This window comes from Vulpes lagopus, chromosome 12 (assembly GCF_018345385.1).
Source record: "Vulpes lagopus strain Blue_001 chromosome 12, ASM1834538v1, whole genome shotgun sequence".
Taxonomy (NCBI): domain Eukaryota; kingdom Metazoa; phylum Chordata; class Mammalia; order Carnivora; family Canidae; genus Vulpes; species Vulpes lagopus.
The window spans coordinates 20,055,715-20,080,645 of record NC_054835.1 but is presented as its reverse complement, the minus strand read 5'-3'; the positions used below and the strand labels follow the sequence as shown (position 1 = coordinate 20,080,645).

At 54.2% G+C, this 24,931-nt stretch overlaps 1 protein-coding gene across 2 annotated transcripts in view; it reads right to left on the bottom strand.

The window, feature by feature from the left end:
* RAB11FIP4 (RAB11 family interacting protein 4) overlaps positions 1-24,931 on the bottom strand; it is a 117,024-nt gene that overhangs the window by 32,927 nt on the left and 59,166 nt on the right. The window contains exon 1 of one of the 2 annotated variants that reach the window (XM_041725034.1): positions 5,284-5,359. The exons of the other annotated variant lie outside the window; for it this stretch is intronic. Within the exon in view, the coding sequence (XP_041580968.1) occupies positions 5,284-5,313 (30 nt within the window). The 5' untranslated portion in view covers positions 5,314-5,359. Of the gene's footprint in view, positions 1-5,283; positions 5,360-24,931 lie in introns of those variants that run through there. 2 annotated transcript variants of the gene reach the window in all.

The window sequence follows — 24,931 nt, the reverse complement described above, 5'->3', positions numbered from 1 at the left end:
GCTGAGTTGGTTTATTTAAAAAACACAGAAGCTGAGGAAGTGGGAGTTTTGCTCTTCCTGTAAAGGGCCTCAGGTAGTCAAGCTTCTCCTCTACCACTTTCCTGCTTCTGCTCAGACATCCTTCCTGCAAGAAATTTTGTTAAGTGCTAAGGTTATCAGTAGCAAGAATCAAACCACTAGAAGCTTGCAGGAACTAAAAATATCAGCTCACTCATATGCCAGGCAGAGTTTGAAGTGCTTTTCATACATTTACATGGTGCTCCACAGAACCACCTTCAGAGGGAGGGACAAGCATCCTCCTCGTTTTACCTCCGAGGAATGAGAGGCAGAGAGGGTAAATAGCCTAAGATTCCACAAGTAGCCACTGGCCAAGGCAGAATTTGAACACGGGCCACCCGACTCAGGAGCCCAGCCTCCTGGCCACCACACTATCCTGCCTCCCTGGCTGTCTAACCATCCAGCAGGCGGCAACTGAGCACATGTCAGAAGCCACCCTGGGCTCAGCAGGTGGAAGGGGCTCATTTTATGCTCACCCTTACCCCACAGAGGCTCAGAAAGCTAGGGTGGGCGGCTCCGGTTTAGCAGTGGTTTAGCACCGCCTTCAGCCCAGGGTGTGATCCTGGAGACCTGGGGTTGAGTCCCACATCGGGCTTCCTGCGTGGACCCTGCTTCTCCCTCTTCCCCGTGTCTCTGCCTCTCTCTCTGTCTCTGTGTCCCTCATGAATAAATAAATAAAATTTTTTAAAAAAGAAAGAAAGATAGAAAGAAAGCTGAGGTGGCTTGCCTGACGTCCCAGAATGAGCAAATGCCGGGGCCAGGGTCTAGACTCCAAAACGTTTTTTACTACTTGAAGAAAAGAGGCCTTGGATAGCTGAGCACGGGATGGAGGCACCTGGGTTTTGAGGCGGGTACTTCTCTCAGGAAAACCAGGGAGCAGGAAGGAGACACCTATTCCTATTGTCTCTCCTCTCTGAAGAGGGAGACTGATGTCTGGTGAGAAGAGTGGACTCTGCCACCTGCCACCCCTTGCCGACCCCATACCCCAAGTTGGCTACAGACCACACTGGCTACTGGAAGCACAGGTTCCCTTTTCAACACTGTGAGGCTTGCTGTGATAGCAGATGACTCAAGAGAGCAGGAGCTCCCACCCACTCTCCCACACTCGAGTTCTGTGCAGGCCTTCCTCTTTCTGGTACCTTAAGGAAGAAAGGCTCCCAGAAGCAGGGCCACAGCTATCAATAAGCCACAGAGCTTTGTTTCCATTTGAATCATGTTTACATTGCTGGAAAGAACCTACTTGTCTGGGAAGATAAAACAGTTTAAATCAATTGAGAATATGACCAATAGTCAGAAAATTTCCCATTTCTTGAAAGAAGTCAAGAAGCAGGATTGGAAACGTTGGCATTACTAGTACCAGCCTGCCAGATGGGGCCGAAGCCAGAGGTCACACAGACACACAGCTCTGGACCTCCAGGCAAACCCCCAAGGATGCACACGTTTCTGGTTGTCCCCTTTCTCCCTGCAGACACACACACACATTCTCTATCTCTCAGACCCGAAGCTGCTGCCCAGGTGGATGCGTGCCTCTGCTAAGCTTCTCAGGAGACCAGGGCACAGAAGTGGAAACAAAAGGAAGGCCTGAGCAACCGTGGGGCTCAGGGAGGCTGGGAGTCCAAGGAGGAGATGATGATGGGGGGCCCAGCCAGAGTCTGGGTCCCGAATACTGGACCTGTTGCGCCCCTGCTGGTGCGGACTGGTGGGGACAGGGAGACGGCCCAGGCGGATTCTGCTGGGACTGATCTGCGTGCTGGAAATAACACCGGCAAGAGTGGTTTCCACACTCACGGGGACAGGCTTAATGCGACCTGACCCAGGCTGAGAGCAGGAAAGTCCACAGCAGCCATGACCACCCGCAGACACTTCTTCTCAAGAAATGCCTCTGCCCAAACTCTCAACAGCAAGGGTTTGCAGAGGACAGGGCAATGAAATGCGTTTTGTGTCTGTGGACTCCTAATCTCAACTGTGTGCTCTTCATCTCCTCCTGTTCTCCTGGGGTCAGAGCGCTCACTCAGCAGCACCGGACACCCCCAATCTCTCTGAGCATGACCCTGGACCCTGCCTGGCTCCCTCTCCGACCCCAGCAGCCTCCCTGCACTTCAGTGGACACAGCTCATCAGTCCGACCACAGGGCCTTTGCAGTGGCTGCTCCCTCTGCCTGAACCTCTTTTTTCAAGGCATCACCTTCTCAGCGAGGACTTCCCTGCCCACTCTGTTTAAGTCCACAACACCCACTGCCCTGCTTGCCCTCCTGCTGCTTGGAGCACCACACATCTTCCCTGCCTGCTGGCCATCAGTCACGTGAGCTCCATGAAGGCAGGAGCCATTGCTACTGTTTGCTGCCACAGCCCGGAACGGAATCTAGCACCAATCAGATGCTCCAAGTATTTGAGGGCGGAACTGCCAGTTCTGGGCCATGTGCTGGGTGGGGGCTGGGCAAACAGAAATGGGGAAAGGTCTACTTACTCCCCGGAATGCCATCTGAGGGAGGAGCTTGCCATACCACATCTGGGAGGTGAGCACACAGTGTCCAGTGAGACGCAAGGTGGGCCGCCAAATCAACGTGCTCATCTTGTCGTGCCCAGCTGACCGTGGGGCAGGACTACCTAATGCAGCTGGAAGACCAGGCAGGGGGAAGACCCAAGCAGTCCTCCTCCTTGGAAAGCCAGTGATTTGATACCATCAATGCCCTGTTCCTGAGTCAAGAGCCAACAGAGCAGGCCCAGAGGAAAAAAAGAGCACAACCCCAGGGATTCTACATGCCCGGCAAAGCCAAGGCACTGTGCCCCACTGCCAGCACCAGGCAGCAGGCAGATCAGAAAAAGTTGCCTCCTTTTCAAAATGCAACGAGCCCTGTGGCAGGAGACAGAGAACAGAGCCAGAGAGTGGGCACCCTGTGCCCCCAGGCTGTCCCTCCTCCATCCGAGGTCCTGAGAGATCTGTCTTCAGGAATCACTCAACTGGTATTTTATTGGGAGCCTTTTTCACTCTTTCCACCTCTACCTCCTCCTGACCCACAGCTCAAATATATAAACTGAAGTAGAACTGTGAGCAAGACCAGTTGTGAAACATCCCTTGGCATAAAAGGCCACCTCAAAAGAGGGGACTGCCAGCCCTTAGGAAAGGCAGTTTCTAGCCACCAGGAGGGGGACGGGGAGAATGCAAGAAGGTGAGAGCCAGGAGGGCTCCATAGAAAGCCCTAGATGTGGAAACAGTTTGTCCCACCAGGAGGAAAAGGGGCTAGTAGTCCACGAAGGGGCTAGTGTGCTGAGGGAGAGAGGGAGGGGCACAGTGCTCTGAAGAGCAGGAAGGATGGGCAAGTATGGGGGCCAGTGGGATATCCACCAGAAAGTTCTTATGCTGCAGCCCAGAGCCTCCCCAAGGCAAGGTGTTCCCAGCCTCCTGATTTTTTTTCTTTCCTTACTTGATGACAGGGCCTTTGTACGGACAGGCTCTAGGTAGTCTCTCCCACTGGTCTTCCTTGGGGCAAAGGTCACACCTCCTGCCTGCTCACCTGGTCAGGCCAGTCAAGTCCCTCCCAAGCACAGTCTTATCTCTCTGCTGAATTTAGTCATGTGCCCCACCCCCTCCACCAAAGCCTGGGGTCCCCCAAATGACAAAGCTGTTCCCCAGCAGGCACTCCCCAAGTTGCGATGGCTGCTACCAGTCCAAGTTCTTCCCTGGCTTCCCTCCTTCCTCCAGGCCACATGCCTCCACTGAAGTCCCAGGGATCTCAGGGGGATTAATGTGCCTGGGGGTACAGGGGAGCTGGGCAGGGTACAATGTAACCCAGGTTTTCAGTCTCCTTACAGCCTGCAAACACTTTAGGGGCAGGGCAGTGCCCCTGTATACTAGCACCTGGGCATGTAAGCAGCATTTCAGGATTGCCAGCTCAGCAGGGTTTGGGCCAGACTATTTTAGTAAGCTTGTGCCTGGCAGGTGGCAAGACCCCAGTCAATGGCAGGGACCCAAGGACTCCACCAAGGCGGAGTTGGACAGTTACAGGGAGGGAGGCAGAGAGCCCTAAAGCAAAGGTCTGATCTACACACAGTTGGTAACCTTCCCTCCTTTGAGATTTCCTTTTCTCTAACCCGGCGGCCACATTTCACCAGGGGAAGGACCCAGGGATGTCCCACCCCTTTCCTTGGAACCCACAGGATTAGGGAGGACAGGGTTTGGTGGACCATCAGAAACCAGCCCAGAGGTTTGCCAAGGCAAGAAGGGTAGGCTGGGTCCGGGAAGGCAGCCCCCGCACAGTCCTTTGACGAGGAGGTGGCCTGCCAGTAAGGCAAGGAAGGCCGGCTGGCTCAGGGAGAGTGATCTGTGGGAAAGCAGAGGTGGGAGTGGGATGGAGGGCGAAAGGGGTCCCCTGGAGGGTGTGCACGGGTGAGAAGGCGCAGCGTGCCGGGCCAAGTCCAGACCCGGCTCCCTAGCACAGGCACGGGCGGCTCTCCCGAGGCGGCTCCACCGAGACCTCAGGGACGCCGGCCGCCCGGGGGAAGCGGCGTGGCGGCGGCAGCGACTCGCCGGACGGCCCGCGGGCTCTGCGCTGGAGGGCAAAGCGCTGGCATCCCACCCTCCGGCCTGGGCCTGGCGACGTCGGGCCGGGAAGGGCCGGGCCCTGTCGCCGGAGCTCGAACGAGGCCGGCTGCCCTGCTCGCCCCGCAGAGCCCCCAGGGGGGCGCGGGAACCCGCGAACAGGCTCGGCGCAGCCGCCAGCGCTACGGAGAACTTCGCCCGCGCTCAGCCCCCTCCGGGCCCGGCGCAGCCAGCGCAGGGAGCGGGGCGACGCGGGTGCCGGTGCCCGACGCGCAGGAGCGCCGGGAGGGGCCGGGGGAGGGGGCGGGCCAGGACGGCGTCCGGGCGGACCAGCCCACCCGATCCCCCTAAAGACTTTAGAAACCGCGCGGAGGAAGCGGCCCCGTCTCCCGGAGCCCCGGGGCTAGCCCTGTGCAGCCCGCACCTGGGAGCCGGCGGAGGGCCCGGAGCGGGCAGCGGGGACCGACGCTTCCCTGCCGGGGCCCAGAGGGCGAGGGCCAAGGCAACCCGACCTCCAGGCCAGGGCCGAGAAGGCGGCCCCTGCCGGGGCGGGAGCTGGCGGCCGGGCTGCGGGTGAAGTTCCGCGCTCTGGCAACTTCCCTGGCCCCGGGGCCGCGGGCCGGGCCAGGTGCGCGCCGCGGGAGCCCGGGGAGCCCGGGGAGCCCGAGCCGCTCGGTGGCCGCTTACCTGGCCTCCGGGGGCGGGCGGGGTGCGCATCCCAGGTCCGGCGGCGGGCGGGCGGGCGCGCTGCGGAGGGGCGCGGCGGGCGGGCGGGCTGCGGAGGGGCGCGGCGGGCGGGCGGGCGGGCAGGGGCGCAGAGCCGATCCCCGCCGCGCCGCGGCCGCTCGCTCGCTCGCTCGCTCTCCGCACCAGTGGAAGGCGCCGGCCCCGCCCCCACCCGCGCCGTTGCCGGGAGACCCGCGTGGGCCGAAGGGCTCTTTGTATCAAAGCTGCCGTGACATCACGAGGCGCCCCGGCTCCGGGATCGAGGGGGCGGGGCCTCGCGCCGGGGGCGGGGCCGGGGAGGAAGCCGGGCCTGGGAACCCGAGCCCCGGGGGGCGGGGCCCAGGTAGCCCCGCCCCCAAGGTAGGGGCAGGTGGCGGCGGCGGCGCGGCCCAATGGCGGCGCGGCCGAGGGGCGCCCCGGGAGGTGGGGCTCGCCTGGGCCCGCCCGAGCTCGCGCCCGCGCCCGCGCCCGCGCCCGCGGGGTGACGGTCGCCCGGGAGTGCGCGGCGCGGGCCCCGGATTCCAGGAGCCCGGTTCTGTGAGCTCGCGCGCCTGCCCGCTCCAGACTCCTTCGCCGCTGGCCGTCCCCGCCTGCCAGATTCCCGCCAGCGCTTCGGCGCTCACGCTTGCGGACCCGAAGGAAGACCTGCCAGCCCCGCAGCCCCGCAGCCCCGCAGCCCCGCAGCCCCGCAGCCCCGCAGCCCCGCGCCCAGCCCCATCACCACCGCCGGCAGCCCGAGTGTGGTGGCTCCGGATCAACTCTCGTCCCGGATCCCACCCACAACTTTCCCAATCTTTTCGTCCCAAGTCAAAAGTTGTATCTATAACCAGCGCGGGAATACGAAGAACCAAGTGGCAACAAGAACTAAAAACATAAAAAAAGAAAGGACCCCTGTGTTGAATCCTAGTAAATGTAAGTAAAAAGTATCCCCTCGCCTTCCCAACAACGCTTCCCTATGCCCTGGATTAAAGAAGGCCAACGTGGAAAGCAACAAATCATGCGGATGTTTCCTTTTGATTCAATGTTGCATTGTGCACCTGGGGGAAGGGGCTGAGGGATTTATCTTGGAATTGTCTGAGGCCAACGTGAACGCCGCTTTGCCTTCCCTGAGTCCTCACTGACCAACAACGTGGCACTGGAGCGTAGGCAGGGCCTCTGGGCAGCTGGGCGCTTTGGGCCAGCTCCAGCACCAGCACACACACAGACACACAAGCACACACACGGTTTTTCGACTTTTCTGCCACCTTCGCTCTGGCTCTTTGCGCTCAACGTCCTCCTCTCCCATATCTCTCCTGCAAATACATTGCCAGCTGCCTCTCTCTGAACCGGGGGCCTGTCTCTGAGGCAAAGCATCTCACTGAGGGTCTCAGATCTACAGGGTTCTCCCCAAAAAGGATGGCATTAGGTAGAGGAGGGCCTCCTGGCAAAGGCTTTGTGCCAGGGGAGGCTAGAGCAATGGGGGTGAGGTGGAAACTCCACCACCGCTGGGCCTCGCCCCCCTGCTTATGCCTTGCAGTTCAGAGAGCTATGTGAGGGGAGGGGGCACAGTCTGTTTCTCACCCTTGTTTGTGTCCACTCCCACGGTCCCTAACACGCAGAAGCAATGTGGTGTATCATAAAGAACACTGGCTTCAGAATCACACAGACTTGGGTTTGAATCCTTGCTAACTCTGAGTCCTAGGACGAGTTATGTAAGCCTTCTGAGACTCAGTGTCCTCATCTGTAAAATGGGAATGGTACAATCTACCTCATGAATTGTGCACCCTGGCAGAGGGTACACTTAATTCCAGGCAGTTGTCAACGGTGTGGTGCACGTGCCCTGGGCCTGCTCTGCCTTTGTAGCTCCACCCTGAGACCTTGGCTTGGCCGCTTCCTGTGAGGTTTTAGGGTGTAGCTGCATCCAGGGGGTTCTGTCTTGGTTTCCCCTCTTCCCCTCTGAGTCTCATGTTGCTCCTAAGGGCTATGGGGAACGTGAGAGGACCACCCACAACTGGCAACGGAAGCAGAAGCCTCAGGTGATCGCCACTTTTCTAAGTCCTAGCTTTGTTCTGTTAAAAGTCAGTGAAGAAAAGCAGGCCTTGTCAAGCACCCCCACACACCCCATCCTTGGGAGGGGTAACCTGATCACCATTTTCAAGAGCTCTGTGGAGGGAGTGGTGCTAGAGGTCCCTCTATTTTTCCCAAAGGTGTGGTGGAAAGAGCAGGATTTGCAGGTATTTGTTCCGAAAAGCGGTGTGACAGAGAGGAGGGTCACAAGATGTGAGCACTGAACACTTCTGAGTCTGAAGCCTGCCTCATTCTACAGCTTACCACGGCAAAGCCATTCACTAATTCTGAGTGTCACCTCTGTGGAACGTTCTATGGAACAAGATCTTTCCTCTTCCATTTGTGAGGTTTGAGAGAAATGATAAAATACGCATCTAAGTCAATGTCTTCTGTGCTGCAGGCACTCAATAAACAATAGTTTTTCATTATTACCAGCAGCATGAGGGAGCCCCAGTCTGATGCAGTGATTCAGTATATGAGTTGCAGGGCCAGAGCCATGCGTCCTATCTTGGCATTACCACCTTGTAAAAGGTCAGTTGGATAAGTCTAGGCAAGTTTAATTTCTGGTGTCTCAGTTTCCTCATCTGCAAATTGGAGATAATAATAGTATGTATTTCAGGATTATTGTGAGGCTTCAAATAATCAGGACCCATGCATATAAGACTCAAGAACAGGTCTGGCACATAACACCTGTTCAATGAACAGCAGCCACTTCCAATTATATGACAAGAGGCTGGGGAGAACTGAGGCGAGGATTAGAACCTGAAGCAGCTTGTGAAAAGATTCGGAACCCTGACAATTTTTTTAGTGGTAGGGGAGGAGCAGAGGGAGGGGGAGAGAGAATCCCAAGCAGCACGGAGCCCAACGTGGGGCTCAATCTCAAAATCCTGAGATCATGACCTGAGTTGAAATCAAGAGTCAGATGCCCACTCAACTGAGCCACCCAGGCGCCCCAAGAACCCTGACTTTTGGGAAAGGCCCTACATCTTCCACAGGGTTCAGGGAAGCAGTGACAATTTGGGGTTGGGGAGGAAGGCTCACTGTCTTCTAAAATGGGATGTAGAACTGAGACCTCCAGCCCAGGATTCAGTGTTTTTTGTTCAAATGGTGGCTGGGCTGGAGAGAATTAGTAGGGAAATGTAGTCCTGCCTCTGAGCACAACCCCACCTATGGGACTGGAGACAAGAAGAAGGATCTTGCATTAGCTACCCTGGTTCCTTAACATAGTTGTGTTTTAGATGTTAAAGAATCAAGCCATTTTAAGCTAGGAAGGCTCTCTGGATAAACATCTAATGTGCTCTTCCCCCATTTTATGGATGGGAAGATGGAGGCTCAGAGAAGGCTAGGATTTGTTCAAACCACACATGGAGGTACCATATGAGCGGTGTTCCTGGCTGCCTGTGCAAGGCCCTCCACTGCCTGCTCCTGCTCTGGCTGGGATGCTTTACTGAGGGCGATGACAGCAGGGGATGGGGGGCAATGGGCCGCTGATGCCCTCATAGCGCTCACCCGGTGCTGTGAGTCTCTTAAGGGGTCTGACTTGCTGTTTCAGAAGAACAGTCTCATTAAAAACAGAAACCCTCTTCCAGAGAATGTACTCAAGACTAATTTTCAGAGGACAAGTCACTCTGATTAATTCTTTTTATGTCATGAAACTTCTTCTGCCATTATTGATATGAGAGTACTCCCAGGATGTTGAATGCCAAAGCCAGACAGAAGCAGATAGAATGTTGACAAGCAGGAGTTACTAGCCTCCAGAAACTGATGGGGGTGGAAAGCACGTGTTCATCTGGGTGAGCCAGGTGAGGGAAGAGAGTCTAGTAAATTCTCTCTGTATCACAGCTATCTAGCTACCTTTGTCTACTTTTGCTGTCACCAGGCAGGAGTTAGCCCAACATCAGATGGTGTACAGAGGCAACATTTTATACACAGGGCCACAGAGAAGACCCACCAAATATATATGACATAATTATGATAGGAAAAGAGCTCCCTGAACGTTACCCAGTGTTGACATTAGCCAAGCAACTGATGCCAACCGACATTAGCCAAATGAACGAACATGGAAATAGTTACACAAATGATACCACAGCTGGAAAAAAAGCATTTGAGCATTAGGTCCAGTGGTTCCTAAATTCACTTCCTTGGAACCTGCAGGTTTCTTTGGAGATCCTGTAGAAGGAGGGGTGCTCCAGGTGAGCCAGAATGGCCCCACTTCCATCCACTTTACATATAGACTTCCACATAAGATCTCATGTAAACAAGGAGTCCCACGGTTTTAAAGTTCCAAATCACTAGTCTAATAAAATCACTCATTACCCAAATAGGGAAACAAGCCCAGAGGCGGAAGATGGCTTCTCTTCTCACCATGGCACTGTCATCGGCAGAGCCGGGATTAGGGCTGGCTCTCAGAACTCTGATCAGATGGTCATCAGTCACCAACCACAACTGTCAACATCACACACACTGGACTTTACTTCTGCCCAAACAGCTGCACCAGCTACTGTTCTTGGTGTGGTAAAGCCCTCCATGTAGCCGGCTCAGACTCTGCCACAGACACCTGTCTTCCTTCGCCTCCTTTTCAAATGGCCGTTGATAGGATCAGGGAGCATCAGCCCCACCTTTTAGTCTCAGCTTCCACTCCAGGGAACAGATTCAACCTTTGATGTCAGAAGCAATGGCTTTGGAAAGAGAAGTGGGTACTAAGGAAGCAGGCAAAACCCTGGAATTGCAGAGGCCTCTCGACCCCAAAGGAAAGTTGTTCCTCATCTGCCATCTAGAAACAACAGGAGCAAGCCCTGAATCCCAAAGCCCTTTCACTCCAGCAGGGGCCTGGCCAGGGGCCACCGGGACCAGAAGATGTGGTTTAGACAGTGCATCGCTAAGGTCCCTTCCCAATCTACAACCTGGGGCTAGCCCAGGAGCAGATCCTGGAGCCGGGCATGGGAGCCCCTTTCCATTGGCAAACAGATGGATGTTGGTGACTGTCCTTTGGCCAGGACACCTGCAGACTTTGGCCCCAGGCCTGTTTTTCCGTATAACGTCTAGCTGGATGCTTTGCAGACGGGGTGGGACTGGGTCTTACTGACTTGCCCCAGCCCAGTGTGCAGAGAGGCCAAGCTCTATTTTTGTCAACCTGTGTACATGTGAACAATGGGTTTTCTTACTCATGCAAACCCAATAGGAGGGGAAAATGGTGAGAAAACTCGCGTTTCCTCTGACTCATTTGACCATCTAGGAGGAGGAGATGGCAGGGGAGGAGGAAGTCAGACCAGGGTGTCTTTGACTTGGATTGGGTGAGAGCAAGGAGGAAAAACTTCCCCTTCTTTCACCGTTGGTAACATCAGGTGGCTGCAAACTCAAGAGCGCAAATAACTCTCCTTTCCTATAGATGCCTCCTCTACACTCCTTGCCTCCTCCTGGCCCAGGTACCTGTGGCTCTGGCTTTTACAAGTTGGTGGTAAAGCAGTAGTTCCCAAAATGCACACTCAACTCACTTGGAGAACGTACAAAAGGTCAAAGCCTAGGTCACAACTGAATCCAAATACCTAGAGTGGGAGCCAGGTGTAGGCAGTGTTTAAAGATCCCAGGTATTTCTGAGATAAGCAAGTTTAGAAACTCCTTTGCGAAAGGCGGGGCCGACCACGGTGGGAGCCAGGGCCGCCACAGGTGAAGGCATCACTTGTTCATCCATCCACCCATCCATCCATCCACCCATCCATCCACAAATATTCAGTGACGATCTCTCTGTGCCAGACTCTGTTCCAGGTCTTGGAGATACAGCTATGAATAAGAAAGCCTCAGTTCTCCTGGAGCTCACATTCCCCTGGGGCAGTCAGACAACAAATAAACGAATCAATGATACATATGGCCCGGGCTATGAAGAAAGCCAAAGCAGGGTAAGAGATCAGAGAGACCTTGGGGATTGGGGTTTGCTTTCATCCTGGGTTTAGGCACCAGGCTTTGTTTCAGGAAAACGTAGCTGCACCCCTGTTCACTGCCCCGGACTTCCTCCTGTTCTCTGGCTAAAAGAGCTTTCACTTGGCAATCCTTGAGGTCCTCCCTCCTGTTCCTCGAGGGGCCTTCTGCCCAGCTCTTTCCCTGAAGCAATGTCTTCAGGGCAGCACCTGGCATCCTCTGCACCCAGTGCTCCTGACTCCAAGTTGTGCAAGCAACACCACCTGACTCAGGGCCCGCCCAAGGCAAGGTATTGTTTATGAGCAGCCGACAAGATGGATATTAGGCTTGTGGGGTGTCTGAGAGGTCCATGGAACTGGAGGGAACACTAAACTAAGTTTTAGAAGACTTCCAGAAGACCTAGAGTTAAGGCCTGGCTCTGCCACTTTCTGGCAAAGGGGACGTCAATTCACCTTGCCAAGTCTCCGTTTCCTCTTCAGTCGAATGGGGAGAGTGTGACCAACTTTGTAAGACTGGGATCTGCATTAATAAAGGTCAAGGAGTGCCTGGGTGGCTCAGTCAGTTAGGCATGTGCCTTTGGCTCAGGTCATGATCTCAGGGTCCTGGGGTGGAGCCCCACAGAGAGTTCTGTGCTCAGTGAGGAGTTTGCTTCTCCTTCTCCCTCTGCCCTTCCTCCCACTCATGTTGTCTCTTTCTCTCAAATAAATAAATAGAATCCTTTTTTTTAAAAAAAAAAAAGGTCAAACAACAAACAAACAAGAAAAGAGGTATCACAACACAAAAATTACTCATATAAATATTTGAGAAATTAAGATGTGATCATGGCTTCTCTAATATATAAATTTCATTTAAAAAATTGATGCCAAAACTTGGAGAAAAGAGAAAATGTCAAAGACTTCTGGAAAGTGTTCTGCAAATATGAGGACTTTTTAGAAATTCTCATCATCTAAGCCTCTATAGACACAAAATCACAGTGCAGTAAAGCTGGTAGAGATCCAGGAAACAGGCCTTGAGAGGCAACATGACTTGCCCATAGTCTCAAAGCTTGTTAATGGCAGAGGATCCACACTGACCTCAGAAAGGGGGGTGGCTGGGAAGAGACTGGGGATGATGTTTTAGTATCTTGCCTTGACAAACTCCTATTTATCCTTCAAAACCCTAATCAGGTGTGACCTGCCAAGTGACACCTTCTCTATCTCTTCCAGTGAGAATAAATTACTCCTTGGCTTCATGATCTCCATCTCTCAAACGCAACCCGTGAGGGACACACTGTGTTGCTGGGATTAGCCTCCTATCAGACCCCCCACCACACTAATTCCTGAGAGCAGGGTCCACATCCCTAGTGTCTTTGGACTCCAGCTGCTAACAAATCTGGCACATAGGAGGCACTTGAGGTATGTTGGAGGCCCTGAGTGGGAGTAAGGATCACTCACACATAAATGGCCTGATTAGTCACAAATTCGCAGGAATATTTTCTGATGTTCCTGAGATGGGCATTTAAAAGGAGAGAAACAAGGAAATAAGAAAGGCCATCATCAAGATCCAGTTGCCCTCTTCCCAGAACGTATCCGATCTAAGCTCTGAGGAGACATCCCTCTCCCTCATGCAAGCCCTGAAAACAAAGAGAGATCATTTCCCTACAGCTTATGACCAGAGCGGCTACCAATTATTGAAGGTCTATTGTATACCAGTCACTTCATTTCTTCTCATTTATCTTAGTCTGACTGTCTGTGGATAGATGTTACTGCACCCATATAACAGATGAGGAAACCCGAGGCTCAGGAGGGTTGAGTGACATGGCCAGAGTGGCAGAGCCAGGACTGGCACTCAGATCTGCTGGCCCATGTCCAGATCTCCCTGCCGCCTCTCTTACTGTGCAGCCAGCTTAATGACAGCAACTAGACTCGTCTGGAAAGCAGCAGAAATTAATTAATCAGGATGACGAAAGTCTGTGAGCAAGTAAGGGCCTCACACCTCCCTTCATCATCGTTGGGGAGGTGTACACTATCCAGCTGGACATTATTATATTTTATTTTTATTTTTAAAGATTTTATCTATCTATTCATGGGAGACACAGAGAGAGAGAGAGGCAGAGACACAGGCAGAGGGAGAAGCAGGCTCCATGCAGGGAGCCTGATGTGGGACTCGATCCTGACCCTGGGATCACGCCCTAAGCCAAAAGCAGACGCTCAACCCCTGAGCCACCCAGGCGTCCCAGGTGGACATTATTTTAATGAGTTGCAGCCCACACCAGGCCTCTGCCATTCACCAACATGCACCTCTGCAATACCCCCTGGGGAGTGGCCTGCCCATGAGGGTGGGATGCCTGCCTGCCCCGCTGAGTGTATTAGGGTGGAGGGCTGGGCACCCTTCTGCTGCTGACTTGGCCACTGCTTCCTGCCCCAGTTCCCAATCCAGGGAAAGACACCCTGGCATTTCCCCAGGGTGCTGCTGGGTGACAGGAGCAGGATGGATGGGCCACGGCTCCTGGGGAGACAGAGGGATAAGGTATTTGTTGCTTCCAAAAAATGTGTTTTGTGGAGTCTCTACCCCACCCTGACAGCAAGAAAGTGCTCTGTGGTCAAATGGACCAGCGACATTCTTCACTCCTCCTCAGAGATGTCACAGAGCATGTTGGCACTAGAGAAACCTGCCCAGCTCTGTTGTAACCTTCAGGCTCTTCAGCTTTGGACAGGCCCCTTGTCATTTTACACCTACCAACACCAGGGACTCTGCATTACAAGGCATACACTTGGAAAAACAATGTACCAGGCTCCCAGCGCACACCCGCACAGAATAACTAGATGTTACTATCTTCATTTTATTAATAGCAAACGCCTACATAGCACTTACTATGTGCCAGGCTCTGTTCCATGTGCTTCACATGATATTAACTCATTCAATCCTCACAGCAACCCTAGGAGGCAAGTACTATCCCCAGGTCATAGACAGGGAAACTGAGGCTCCAGGAAGTGACTCAAGGACATAAACCTAGTAAGTGAAAAGCCAGGATTCCAGCCCAGACAGCTGGCTCCAGAGACCACGCACCTAACCATGACGCTATGAAGAAAGGGAGGCACGGGTCTCTAGGCTAACTTCCTGAAGTAACCAGAGTGGGGCCGAAACCATTCATTCACTCGCTAGTTTATTCATTTACTCAAACAGCACGTACCGAGCAGAAGCTGCAGGCCAGGCACCGTGCCGGCCACCTGGAGATAGAAGAACAAGGTGCAATCCCGCCTGGAGCTACTGGCCGCCTGTCCAGGCCTCTGTGACCCCAGAGTGCAGCTCTGCTCTCTGCCACGATGGGCGCCGAAGGCCGTGTGCTCAGCGGGCTGCCCTTCCAGCCTTTGGCATGTGTGCACACATGTGCGTGCTGGTGTGTGAGCTCACCAGAGAGGCCCTACCCTTGAGATGCTGGGGTCCAGAGGCTGCCCAGGCAGGCATCCTGACAGCCTCCAGACAGTGGCTCGGGCTGTCGGGGGAGGGGGGGACACGGTCCCACACCCAGCTCTTCTCACGTCCAGCCCAGACTCCATCCTTGGCCCCACGGTCCCGCATTCCCCGCTGGGTCACCCCACCTTCAGCTGCTCCCCAGCAGGGTGCGGCCCGTGAGGCCCTCTGGGTGCCCCCACCATGGTCACTGCCCCTCCTCACCGTCCCGTGGGCACTCTGCCTCCCTCCTCCCAGACTGCCATCGGGCCCCCACACAAGGGACCCTCCAGCCAGGCGGTACTTGATCTCAGGAAATCAGACCTGCTCCTGGGTGGAGAATAACCCTTAGACAAGGATGGCAGAGGATGAAGACGACTTCACCTCTTTCTTCAGGTCAGGAAGGCAAACACTGTAGGGCTTGTAATTCCACATTAAAAACAAACACAGTCCCTCCTAAATTATCTTGGTGATGCTAGAATGAAAACCACCCAAAACCCACAAAAAAACAAGCCGCCCCATAAATGACAGAAGCAGGGCTGTGGGTTCTCCGCTATGAGAAGGGAGGGCGTGGGCAGCCCCGTCCTGGGGGTGGTTCCTGGAGGGCCCGGGGCCAGCAGCTCGCTTGGACCTGCCCAGGATGGGCCGTGCCGGCCCGGAATAAACAGGCAGCCGCAGCAGCAGACGGAACGACTGGAGCCGGCTCGGGCACACACACCTCCCTTGTGGCTCCCCTTGCAGGGCTGGGCTCGGCAGAGGGAAACCAAAGACGCCTGGTCCCAGGACACTGAGCCAGTGTGTTCCTCTCACTCAGAGGAAAACCACAACCCTGCGAAAGCTTGTGGCCACAGCCCGGGGAAGGCGGAGGGGCTGTGTTCAGGTGGACACTGGAGAAGCCTGAGCCCAGAGGAGGCCAACGAAAGGGAGGGAGAGGCTGCTCCCAGGGTGCCCTAAAAAAGAAGCCTTTCTTCCAGGCCAGGCCCCCTGCCATCCCCACCAGACCACAAGGCTACATTCATGAGACTGAAGTGCACTGGTGCGTGGCCAACCCAGGTCCAAGCCCCAGCTTTGCTTCTCATGCTCCCTAGCTTGCATTCTCGCTACTTGCAGGTAGCCCTGTGAACGCTGAATCCATGAATGCTGAGCCACTGCTCCCAGGGGTCAAGTTCCTGAGAACCTCTGATTATGACAATTCCATCCACCAAGCCACGCACAGGCTTGTTTTATGCAGGTTTCTTTAAAGTCGCGTTATTTTAAAATATGCCGTTGATTAACAATGAACTTGTGGAGGACAGGACTGTCCTGCATGCTGAACAAAGCTTATCTAACGCTGTGTTTTCTCCAAAAGGCACAGGGCTGCTTTCTTGCCTTTGGGAACCACGAACAGCATGTCATCACATGTGGGGGTCATTTTAAATAGTGTAATCACCAACCCCCCCCCCAAAAAAAACCTCTCCCCCAAATACAAAACAGGGCACTATAAAGACTGCTACAAGGAAGCCTGTTTACAGTCTGAGCTGAAATGAGAAGGCAGTGTCTTCTTCGACCTGAGCGTGGCCAACCCACATTTTCATCACTCTGAGTACGCGTGCAAATGGTCACAAAGACACTGCTGTGTCCATTGGGGGATTACAAGCTGTAGCAAGTGGGCAACTTTGCAAATACAGAATCGGGGGGAAAATGAGGGTCAGCCATGTCTGCGTTAGAGGCTTATCGAGTGGGTGATAAATGAAACAGTGCATGAGGAGGATCGGCACAGCAACAGCTCAGAACACATTTGCATCGTTACTACTCCTTATCACCTGAGGAACATACCAACCCTTGACACTTTTGCTGTTCCTTCTGCCTGGAATGTCTTTCCTGGCACTTTTTTGCACCTAGTGAAGCCCAGAGCCCAGGCTTTGGGCTCACCTTGGGGCTGGTTGAACCACACTGCTGCCATGTGCCAGCTGGGAGCAGCTGTGTGACAGAAGGGACCAGAAGAGAGCTGCCTCCCAGCTCCTCCACCAGGTCTGTGCACTCCCCGGCTCCTCATCCTACCTGAACTCTCGGGCAGCCCTGAACCCAGTTTCCCAGCACAGCTTCTTGCACGCCCACCCTTCTGGCTTCCTCCAGGCTCGCCAGTCATGACTCAGTTGCTGTTGCTGGCTCCCATGCCCTTCCTCAGCCCCAAATGTTGCACCCTCTGTGCTTCAGCCCTCTCCCCTTGTTTCCCTAACTTGTGACTTTAAATCCCATCAAACGCCAATGATCCCCAAATGTCTGTGTCCAGCCTGGCCCACTCACCTGACCTCCAAACTGTGGTATCCAATTGCCTGTGGAGAAGGTTTGTTGGGAGTGTCTTAGGGACCAGCTCTGCAAGGGTGTGAGGGGAGCAGGAGGGGAGAGAGGGACCAAGATGCCATGTGAGAAGGCCTCAGCCAATCCCACAGGCACTCTGGAGCCAGGACGGCCCCCCAAAGAAGCAAGATGGTAAAACCCTTGTATCCCCACATGGACCAGTCTGGGGTGCAGGCTGCCTCCAGGAAAGGTGTATAATATCAGGGCAGATGGGAGGACGAGGGCTGCCAACCTAGAAGGGGTGTGAACGCACCCGACAGTGTGTGCATGTCTTCATCAGAAACTCCCAGTAGCATCTCAAGTGACATGTCCACAACTGGACTGCTGCATTTCTCTCCCTCCCTCAGTACTCCTCTCACCTCCACCCCAGTCTCCATGGGGGGAGAGGGGGCACCCCTCCTCGCCTACCCAGCAAATGGCACCAACAGTACCTGGGAGCTCCGGGGAGAACCTCAGCCCAGTGCTCGATGATTCTCTTCCCTCTGCCCCACATCAGCAATTCCTGGCAGCTCCATCCCGGTCCACCTTCTCACCATCTGCCTGTCACCATCCTCAACCAAGCTGCCACCCCCTCTTCTCTGGACAAATGCACAGCCACCTAACTGGTGGCCCCAATTCCGGGGCCATATTTACACACACACCCCAATGAGCTCTTAAAACCACCAAGGTCTTGTCACTTCCCAGCTGACAACCCTCATCTGGCCTCAACTCAGGATAAGCCCCAAACTTCTGTCCTGTGCCCTCAGGCCCCTCCCTGGGCCACACCTTCCCTCCTTTGTCACCGTCACCTACACTGGTTGGTTTGCCAGCTCCCACACAGCCAAGCCCTGTCATGCTGCTTTTTGCCTCATCCCCACGTGCCTCTGTCTCTTAACTTCCGACAGGTTGGCCCCAGGCCTCCTGAGAACACCCCATCCTTCTGCTTCAAGCTGTGTTATTCCCTTTGGAGCACTTTCTCTCTGTCTGCATAAACATTACTTAACTCTCCTCTTAGGACAGAAGTCCTTTAGGGGACGGGACCTTTTCTTTCTGTTGGATCCCTGGTCCCCCCCCCCCCCCCCATATACGATTGTGGAATGAGAGTGTAGCTGAGCCTCGACAGTAAAGTTCGTGCCGGGCTGGGCGTGAGGACTGGAGGTGGAGAGCGTGGGGCGCACTCATGGTGATCACCACAACTCGGCTTTCAAGGCCCAGTCTGGCTCTGCTAGCTCCCTGCCCCTGCCCGGCCCCCCAGGGCAGAACCAGCCGCTCCCACCACGTTCCCGGGCACCTCAGCTGGCTGACACATTCAACAGGTGGCATTGCACGGTGGTTCTTTGTGGGTCTCTCTCCTCAAGAAGGCTGAGCACCTCCAGGATGGACCATGTCATATCTCCACTTGCCCTGTCCCCGGCCCAGCATGGCAGTGAGCCAAGGTCTGGGGAATCGACCCCAGGTAAACAAACTCTTCCCTGCTTCATGAGTTGGCATTTGAGGGCTCCAGGCAAGGCACCTCACCACCTGGCAGGGCCACCTGCTTTCGGACACAAGTCCTGGCCCAGCCGGCTAGGCCCGCTGCCAACTTCAGCCCTGGGTGAGGGGCTTGTCCGCAACAAGTGGGGACTTTCATGGTCACACCTGGCACCAAGAGCTCGGCCAGCTGTTTCTGTCAACCCCAGACTTCGCCCAGCAGCATGGCAGCTCCCTACCAAAGTCTGCTTGGGCCCGAGGGCATGGCCATCTCTCTCCTCTCTGACTTCGAGTCCAGGCTCCACCCCTCGCCAGCTGAGTCATCTTGGGGGTAGTAAGAGAATCTCTCTCACGAGTATCTCTTTCTCACGAGTATCTCTTTTGGGAGGCCTGAATGGGGTAAGGTCTCTAACGTGCTGGGTTCCCATGACCTCCATATTTGTACGCTGTTGTACTCTGGCAGATTATTATTAAGTTCCGCACACTTCTCAAAAGCTCCCCTTTGCAGCAGACATACTTTCAACACATTTGCTTCAACTCTTAACAAGGCCTAAGAGAACTACGAAAATTTAAAAGCAATAAAATTGATTTTAAATATAACATGTCTATGGAAAACTCTACTATATAGTCTGTTGTCTCCTCTGTAGTAACTTTCCCCATAAACTCCTATCAGGTTCAGGGATGTGTCCTCGTAAGTTCATTTGATTCTCTGAGCCTTGGTGTTCACATCTTTGAAATGGACATAAAGGTTGTCTACCGCACAAGTGTGTTATGTTATGAGGACCACATAATAAGAGGTTCCAAGTACCTCGCAGAGTGGGTGGCACATAGTAGATGCTTAAGAAATGTAGGGGCATCTGGGCGGCTCAGTAATTGGGCGTCTGCCTTTGGCTCAGGTCATGATCCCGGGGTCCTGGGATTGAGCCCCCCATCAGGTTCCCAGCATGGAGCTTGCTTCTCCCTCTGCGTGTATCTCTGCTTCTGTGTGTCTCTTATGAATAAATAAATAAAACCTTCAAAAAAAAAATGCGAGCCCCCATCCTACCCCACTCGAACCCCCTCCGCTATGTAATTTATTCCCTCCATTGGATTATAAGAACTTTGTATCACCATTTCTCCTTCTGTCAGGCCTGTCTGGAAGCACAAGGATAAGCTTATACCCCCGCTAGGTTTTCTGGGTCCAATACTTGGGTCCTCCTGCTTCCCTACTTGTTTTCTGAACTCTGACGTTTGTCTTAATGGTTGAGTGCATCTTGTGCCTCTCACTGGGAGCCCCTCCAGACCTCCAAGGTATCAAGCAACACAGCATTTGCCCTTTAGGAATGAGTCAAGTTGGGCAGCCCCCTGGTGGCTCAGCAGTTTAGCGCCGCCTTCAGTCCAGAGTGTGATCCCAGAGACCTGGGATCGAGTCCCGCATCGGGCTCCCTGCATGGAACCTGCTTCTCCCTCTGCCTATGTCTCTGCCTCTTTCTCATTGTGTCTCTATGAATAAATAAATAAAATGTTTAAAAAAAAAAAAAAAGGAATGAGTCAAGTGGGTAGACCAGAGAGCCAGGTGGGGGCTGGTGTCTGCAGCTGGGGGTGGGGGTGGATGGGCGTGTGTACTAAATGGGAGAGCCAGGATTCAAACCTCACCAGACTGCCTTAAAGCTCTTTCAACTATACCACGTGGCTGATACAGGCAGAGATGCCCTTGCAGGCTCCTGTGACCTGTGACCTTCCCAAAGGTCACACTACCTCTACTACCAAAATGTTTTTGACCTCCTGGGGGCATCAGAGTCCGAGAGCAGTCAGCTTCCTGCACTTGGAAAGCCCTCTTGGTGTCCCTACACATGTATATCATTGACAGGAGTCGCACATACCACCACCACCACCACCACCACCCTGGTCGCCACTGCCTCTTCTCAGTATCGTCCAGAGGACCAAATGACACAATGTATGTTTGGTTTCTTGCTGGACCTGGTAGTCGGTCAGCAATGCCACTCTGCCAGGCGGCTTTGTAGATGGACGTGCAGAAATTAGAATAATAAGAATTCTTTCCTTTTGCTCAATGGCTCAAGAGAGGTCTTTCCTCATATCTCAAGTCAAAATTATTTCCCAGCTCTCCCACATCATCACCATCCCCTTTGGAAATGCCTCTTTGGGTTATTAACCGATGGTCTAAACTTCTAGGACCTTATGTGCTCAGGAGGGGCCCTGCAGTGTGTTCACATAGTCATGTGTTTCATAGAACTTGCAGAAATAAGATACCTTGAGATTTTTTACTTTAAAGATGACTTTACACACTGTAAAAGTTTCAGGCCCCACAGAATCTGGAGCCACCAAGTATGTACTACCCTTCCCATTTTGCAGATGAGAAAGCTGAGCCTCAAAAAGATTAAACCTGCCCAAAGACATTCAGAGTCAGGATTTGGATGCAGGCCTGTGTTCCAACTCTGCCACAGGCCTCCTAAGTCTGGGGAAAGGAGCCCCCTGGTCAGTGGAGACAGGTGTCTGCCCAAGGGCAGCTTTATAGCTCTGTGTTCTGGGCAGAGTGGGGAAGGAGGAGGGGCGGGGGGAAAGAAAAGCTATGATCTGAAGGGTCCCAAGTCCAGAGTCCAGAGCCCAGAGCTACTTGGCATCAGAATCCTGGTTAATCTGACCATCTCTTCCTCCACCCACCCCCTCGTGACCCAAATCTACCACTGTTTGCCTTTCCAACTCCTGAAGCCACCGAATGCAAACTGCAATGAGCCAGCCCAGCTCACCCCAAATAAACCTACTCTCTGTCCCCTTCTCCTTCCTGGGCCCCTCCGTCCCAGGCTGCCAGGGCCCAGCCCAGCTTTAATACCAGGCTAGGGCAAACAAGCGCTGGCACACTCTGCCCTCAAGGGCGGCCCTCCCCTTGCTGTTTTGCAAAGGGCTGGTTTCAGCTGCCTGGCATTCAGTTACTTTCATTAGAATGGGCCCCGAGAGCTGGCCTGGCTCTGACCACTCAGGGCAGATTCTATCACAGCAGGGATGGAAGAAGAGAAAAGATCGGTAATGCAGCTCCCTTTCCCAGGCCACTGAGAGGGAGGGGGTGGGGGGCAGCAGGAAGAACAGTGCGGGCTCCAGTGACCTTCTGGATTTTTCAGTTCAGGGCGATGAGAGGTGGTATGGAGCCCATCCGGAGGGTGCACACCAGCCCCAGCTGGGAACACTTCCCAATTCCTTTACAACCACAGCATCAGAGAAGAGATGCAAATCAGAGAGAGAACGAGCAAGGGCGGGGAGGGGATTCAGGAAGAAACACAGCTTCCAGACAGACAGCCCCAACAGCCAGCCCATTTCAGGACACTTGGCCCCAACTCTCTTCCACAGATGAGGAAATGACCTTGTGAGCACAAGGACCTAGAGAGCTGATGTCTGAAAACATTCTCTTAGATGAAAGTGCAGAGACTAGAAGTGTAATTTCTTCCAGAAAATAAAAATAAGCTTTTCATTTCATTTAAATAAACAGACATTGAGGGGCACCTGGGTGGCTCAGTTGGTTAAGTGTCTGCCTTTGGCTCAGGTCATGATCCTGGAGTCCTGGAATTGAGCCCTGAGGCAGGGTCCCTGTTCAGTGGGGAGTCTGCTTTTCCCTCTCCCTCTGCCACTCTCCCTGCTTGTGCTCTCTGGCTCTACCTCTGTCAAATAAATAAATTAAATCTTTAAGAAAAAAAGCAAAGAGACATTGGCATAACAAGAATGGAGTTTTCTAGTTTAAGGGTGGCAGTGTCCCCAGCAGCCTCTGCCCCCATTAGGGACTTTTGGGGCAAAGGGAAGCAAAGCTGCTGCAACTCCACACCACCACCACTGTGGAGTTGGGAATTTATCCTAACTCCAAAGTGTGTGCGTGCCCCCCTGAGTGACTGGGCGGCGGGGGGGAGGGGGGGGAGGGGGGTGGTGGAGAGGGGCTCTCTCCTGCACATCCCTAATCCATCAGCACATCCCTAATCCATCAGCAGCAGGGGGCTAGGTGGCTGGCCCCAGGAGCCAGAAGGAGCCAGAAGGCCCTAGTCACCCAGGCAGGGACTGAGTGGGACAAGGATACAAGCCCCAACCAACCTCACTACACAGTGGCAGCGTGACCTCGGCAAAGTCTTTCAGCTACCCTAAACATAGTCTACTCAGGCTGTAAAATGGACATAATAATAGAGAATATGTACATGGACCTTGCTGTGTGCTAGCTACTATCCTAAGTGCTTTATCAGTCCTCACAGAGCTCAGGAGGGAGGCAGCACCGTCTTCATCCCAAAGGTGAAGCAACATGCAGGGGGCCCATAGCCAGAAGTGGCAGATGTGGGATTTGATCCCCCGATGCCTGCATCCAGAGTGCGTGTGCTTATCCATACAGGACACCACCCTTGTCCCCTTCACTGGGGACCCACTGCTGTTAAGTACATGTCAGATGAGCAATGCTTTTAATGGGAGTCCATCTGTCCGGGGCTGGGATGTTCCAGTGGTGGGTTTTGATGCAGGGGAGGAGAGGAGACACCAAGAGCACAGGTCTGGAGCTTTGGGACCAACGTGGAGAGTCCACAGCTGTGATTCCAGAACTCTGGTCAGATCCCCTGGTCTGTTCCAGATACAGAGTTGGTCCTTGGGGCCCAGGGATCTGCATTTCACACAGAAACACTGGTTGAGGGTGATGACTCTAAGCTGCCCTCAAGTCCTTCCTAGTGACAGTAGTCATAGGAGGCAGGGGAAGCAGGTGCCAGCCTGGCCCTGACTCACCCTTGGACAAGGCCTTGACCCACTGTGGCCTCTGTTTCCTGATCTGTAAGATGAAGGTGTTGCGCCAGTCTCCACGGGCTGCGCCCTCTGCCACTGCAACTATGAGGCAAAGGGTGGCAGGGTGTGTGTGGGGGGCTGGCTGAGAAAATCCAACTCACCCCACACCCCATTTCTCTGCTCTCTATAACGAGGCAGTGGAGCTGATATTTCCCTTTGATTTGGGGCTCCCAGAGGGAGGAGTAAAAATAACCATGACAATAACGGCTCTCTGTCATGAGTGGCCCCTCGCAGTGGGAAGAGTGCCACCCACTGTGGCCAGCGTAGCCAACTTCTGTTGCTTAAGCAACCCTGGATGGCTGGGAATCCCCCTGACAGAGCAGGTCTCCTCAAAGCCACCAAATAAATTGGATAACAACAGAGCCCGTGTACCCTGCAGGTACACCTCTGCCTGTCTGGACCCTCTGATCCTGGGGAGTGTGGGGGGGACCCAGATGGTCCTGCTGAGGGTGGGAGGGTGCCATACCTGGTCCAGCTGGGAACCCATGTCCCATGAGGCTTTGAATCCTCTGCAACCGCAATGATCTCTGACCTAGCACCCACCACATGCCAGGCACTGCCCTGGGCTCTGGCACCTTCTTCATCTACTCAGTCTGCTCACTGGCCTGAGGCAGGGGAGTGCTGCTGTGCCTGTTTACAGATCACGCAACAGAGGCCCAGCAAGGCCAAAGGCTCAGTGTGAGGCAGCACAGCGGACAAGTGGCAGGACTGAGGCTCACACCCAGCCTGTGGGATCCCTCCCTCTCCATTCAGCGAGCTGCCTCCCAGCCGGTGTTGATTACAGAATGGAATGGAGCTCGGCCGGTTACAATGTGTTAATGCCTCCTGGCTTTGGTGGATTGAGCTTTACTGGCTTCGGGGACAGTTTGCTGGAGTCCTGGGCCAGAGGCCAGCAAAGTAAGAGCAGAGCCAGCAGGGGCGGCCTACTGATCAGGACGCAGCTGCGGTGTTGGTGTGAGGACCAAGGCTGACATGGAGGACTGGGAAGGGGAATTTTCAAGATGAGGTGGAGGTGGCAACTCGAAGAGCCCAGACAACCAGCTGGCGGTTGCGATGTCAGGGAGTGGAATCCTGGGTCTGGCTTTGCAACCAGCCAGCTCCTGGGCCTTGGGGCAGTGCCTTGCTCTCCCTGGGCCTCGCTGGGCTGGTTCCAAGGCTCAAAGGCTTCCCTGCACATTCCAAGCAGACACTCCTGACCCTTTCTGACGTTCATCCATCCGTGAGCTGCCAGCAGCCACCCTAACCTTAGCCCTTCTTCTCACCCATCGTTGCTCGCAAACACAAGCAAGAAAATAGCTTACTGGGCCAGCAGTAAGACCAAGAGCCATGATTCCCAAACCTCTCTGCAGGTAAGACCACCAGAGGAGCTCTTCAAACTCCCCATGTCCGGGCCAAACTTCAGACCAATGAAATCTGGGTCCCAGCATGGGTGATTTTGAAAGTTTCCCAGCTGAGTTCAATGTGCAGCCTCCATCAAGGCCCAGTAAGACTGGGCCCAAAATCTCTTGAGCATGTGGATGAGTCACCTGGGATCTTGCTGAAATGCAAGTTCCGGGTTCAGGAGGTCTGGCTTCAGCTCCAGATGCCATAGTTCTAATAAGCTCCCAGGTGATATCCATGGACCACACTC